At 43.8% G+C, this 4,000-nt stretch overlaps 2 protein-coding genes across 3 annotated transcripts in view; one reads left to right on the plus strand and one right to left on the minus strand.

Moving 5' to 3' along the window:
• LOC135342595 (rap guanine nucleotide exchange factor 1-like) overlaps positions 1-1,216 on the plus strand; it is a 15,472-nt gene extending 14,256 nt beyond the window's left edge. The window contains exons 25-28 of the mRNA XM_064539366.1: positions 40-242; positions 348-479; positions 855-927; positions 1,128-1,216. Coding sequence (XP_064395436.1) covers positions 40-242; positions 348-479; positions 855-927; positions 1,128-1,202 — 483 coding nt within the window. The 3' untranslated portion in view covers positions 1,203-1,216. The remainder of the gene's footprint in view (positions 1-39; positions 243-347; positions 480-854; positions 928-1,127) is intronic.
• Positions 1,217-1,322: 106 nt separating this feature from the next.
• Positions 1,323-4,000, minus strand: part of LOC135342634 (ankyrin-3-like) — a 5,696-nt gene continuing 3,018 nt past the window's right edge. The window contains exons 8-15 of one of the 2 annotated variants that reach the window (XM_064539425.1): positions 3,291-3,389; positions 3,146-3,244; positions 2,894-2,992; positions 2,737-2,835; positions 2,023-2,055; positions 1,798-1,896; positions 1,653-1,751; positions 1,323-1,519 (exon numbers count right to left, since the gene is read on the minus strand). In XM_064539425.1, the coding sequence (XP_064395495.1) occupies positions 1,451-1,519; positions 1,653-1,751; positions 1,798-1,896; positions 2,023-2,055; positions 2,737-2,835; positions 2,894-2,992; positions 3,146-3,244; positions 3,291-3,389 (696 nt within the window). In that variant the 3' untranslated portion in view covers positions 1,323-1,450. The remainder of the gene's footprint in view (positions 1,520-1,652; positions 1,752-1,797; positions 1,897-2,022; positions 2,056-2,736; positions 2,836-2,893; positions 2,993-3,145; positions 3,245-3,290; positions 3,390-4,000) is intronic. The other variant, XM_064539426.1, reaches the window with a different exon arrangement.

The raw sequence follows: 4,000 nt of genomic DNA on the forward strand, positions 1-4,000 counted from the left end.
TTGTGTACATTAACTGACTAACTCTCTCCACTATTGCAGTGCCTCAGGGACAACTACAACAACTTCAACTCGTACCTAGCTGTGCTGTCAGCCATTGAGAGTGCGTCAGTGACACGACTGGACTGGTCTGACAAGGTCCTCAAGGCTCTGGAGGAACCACGGCAACTCATAGACAATAGAGGATCCTTCAAGAACTACAGGGTGGCCTTTGCTCAAGCCAAGCCACCGTGCATTCCTTACATGTGAGTGTGGGTGTGTGTGTGGGTGTGTATGAGGGGGTGGTAAGTGTGAGTGTGTGAGGGGGTGGAGTGTGCCTTTAGTGAGTGTTGTGTGTCTCTCTGGTGCAGTGGACTGTACTTGCAAGACCTGACGTTCATTGAGATGCAGCCCAGCAAACTGGAGGAGGGAGAGGGCATAAACTTCACCAAGAGATGGAAGCAGTTCAAATCAGTCGACCACATTCGATTTGCACAAACAAAGTAAGTGCTCTGTGTTGTGGTGTGCATAGGAATGCAATCCAATTAGCACAACCTGTTGTAGTTCCACAGACATCTCCCACATACATTATCCCCTTATCTCCCACATACATTATCCCCTTATCTCCCACATACATTATCCCCTTGTCTCCTACATACATTATCCCTTATCTCCCACATACATTATCCCCTTATCTCCCACATACATTATCCCCTTGTCTCCTACATACATTATCCCCTTGTCTCCTACATACATTATCCCTTATCTCCTACATACATTATCCCCTTATCTCCTACATACATTATCCCCTTATCTCCCACATACATTATCCCCTTATCTCCCACATACATTATCCCCTTGTCTCCTGACTATTGCAGACAGTACACATATGATCCTGACCCAGAGATACTCAGCTTATTCAGTAACTTTGAGGTGGAGGTGACGGATGAGGTGAGCACACACACCCACACACTCCACACTCCACACCCCCCACACTTCACATACACATTACTATGCATGAAGTGTGGGACTGACTCTATTGCTGTCATGCCTATTTAGTAGCCACTAGGTATTGTACATTACATGTGCTGGTATCTACATGTATTGACTATAATGATGATCATGTGTTCCCCTCCATGCATGCACTGTAGGAGCTGTGGTCCATCTCCAATGAGATCAAGCCCAGCAACCGAGCTGCTAGGGCCGCTGCTGCCACCAACTCATGAGAACACTACTACACTGTATATCTGTGTGTACTGTGTGTGTGTATACGTACTGTCTTGAGACACGTCCTTTAGTGTGTGCACTGTGTGTGTGTGTGTGTGTACTGTTGTTCAGATGAATCAGATTTTTAATAATACTTATTGAATACATTGATGCAAATTTGTATTAAGACAAAAAATGATAATTCTAGTGCAAACTACATATAGCATGTGTGTCAGAGGATAGTTGCTATGGTAACACCTAATTAGAGTCAGTGCAGTAGTTCACACACTTGAGTGTGTCCATTCTCACTAGCCAGATCATAGGCAGTCCATCCGTCCTGTATAGTGGGTATGTGAGCAGTTAGTGATGAAGGGAAATAAGGGAAACAGTAACATAATTGAAACACTGTTGCCATGGTTATATGAACCCACGCTGTATATAGATGATCACCACCATGCAGCGTGACTCACATTAGTCTTGATGTGGACGTTAGCCTTGGCCTCCAACAACATTCTAACAACTCCACAGTGACCCTTCTGACTGGCCTTGTGCAATGCTGTGACTCCATCCTGTACACATCCAAATAATTATTAACAGACGAGCAGTAAATCTCACCTTATATTGAATGTCAACTCTAGCCTTGGCAGCAATCAACAATTCCACTGCCCTCTCATGACCCTCCTGAGCAGCTACCCACAACGCAGTGACTCCACCCTGTACAGAGTCAAGATAGTGCAGATCCACTCATTACACAGTATACTGTATAGCGGGTTATTTTCATATGGTGGAAATTTTCGTACATTTCGTATTGTAGAGCATCATACGAAAATTAAAACTAACCGCATTACGTTCATGCAACGTCACTATCCAGAGCTGTACGAATATTAAATACGAAATATTTAATTGCAAGGCATGCAGTTCAAACGAAAATTTGCACCAACGAAAATTACCCGCTAATACAATATCAGTCATACAATATCACATGACTATATCTACACTAATGTCAGGGCAGAGGAGGTACGACATTTTGTTTACATTGTGATGACGTTTGCTGAGCTGGCAGTTGACCGCGACCTTGCCACGACAAACTCTAGGCTTGTAGAATGCTTGTCACTGACTGTATAGCTAGCTCTGTACGTTGCTCAAGGTCTCTATGGCTAGTGTTAGTGTTTCTCCAGCTGAGGTCCTGGTTGGAACTCCAGATATATATGAAGGGTACGTGCAGTGCTCTCAACATTAGTATAGCAAGCGTATCTCCTTACTGAATAGGGTTCACTGGGGTTCAGCGACAGAAACAGTTAGATCTAGGTCTAAACTATACTACCCTTGAGCCTTAGTCACAGAATAACAGAGTTATTGTGGGGAACACACTACATTGCATAAGCCAATGAAAAGAGAGATCACGAGATGCGTGTCGTACCTCGGTACACCAACTACCAGTGCTCTCTACACAAACACGACTAGCTCTGGTGTCTAATGGACCAGGTCAACAGAACATGGGGAGGCTCTGTGGCTAGTGGCCTCTGAGATGTGTGTACAGCTACTAACACTCACCTCTTTGGGTACATCAACATTGGCCCCAGCATCGATTAGGAGCTCCATACATTTCTGATGACCACTGAAACTGGCTGTCCAAAGAGGGGTCTCTCCTGACTGTACATAGGAGGAAAACAATGTAAACAGCATGTTGTGGGAAATGTGTTTGTACAACCTTCTCCTGAGTGTTGACTGTAGCCTTGGCTGCTAAGAGGACCCTCATTATCTCATCATGTCCATGGTGATTGGCTACATGCAGAGCTGTCTGGTTGTTCTGTTATAGACCATAAACCATATAAATATATATCTGGACCAGCTAATTGTACACTGTCCACTACTCAGTCCACTCATACACAGAGGTCAAAGTACACACAGTTAACCATGGAATCAGCAGAGTACACAAACACCACCATGCAGCGTGACTCACATTAGCCATGATGTGGACGTTAGCCTTGGCCTCCAACAACATTCTAACAACTCCACAGTGACCCTCCTGACTGGCCATGTGCAATGCTGTGACTCCATCCTGTACACATCCAAATAATTACTAACAGACAAGCAGTAAATCTCACCTCATTTTGAATATTAACTTGAGCCTTGGCAGCAATCAACAATTCCACTGCCCTCTCATGACCCTCCTGAGCAGCTACCCACAACGCAGTGACTCCATCCTGTACAGAGTCAAGATAGTGCAGATCCACTCATTACACAGTATACTGTATAGCGGGTTATTTTCATATGGTGGAAATTTTCATAATATTATATATATTATTTTGTATTGTAGAGCATCATACGAAATCTATACGTTCATGCAACGTAACCTGTACGAATATTTAAAATACGAAATATTTAATTGCTGGCAGTTCATTACCGGCTAATACAATATCAGTCATACAATATCACATGACTATCTACACTAATGTCAGGCAGAGGAGGTACGACACTTTGTTTAATTGAATTCTATTGTGATGACGTTTGCTGAGCTGGCAGTTGACCGCGATCGACCTTGCCACGACAAACTCTAGGCTTGTAGAACGCTTGTCACTGACTGTATAGCTAGCTCTGTACGTTGCTCAAGGTCTCTATGGCTAGTGTTAGTGTTTCTCTAGCTGAGGTCCTGGTTGGAACTACTCCAGATATATATGAAGGGTACGTGCAGTGCTCTCAACATTAGTAGCAAGCATATCTCCTTACTGAATAGGGTTCAGCGACAGAAACAGTTAGATCTATAGGTCTAAACTATACTATACCCTTGAGCCTTAGTCGCAGAATAACAGAGTTA

This window comes from Halichondria panicea, chromosome 10 (assembly GCF_963675165.1).
Source record: "Halichondria panicea chromosome 10, odHalPani1.1, whole genome shotgun sequence".
NCBI lineage: Eukaryota > Metazoa > Porifera > Demospongiae > Suberitida > Halichondriidae > Halichondria > Halichondria panicea.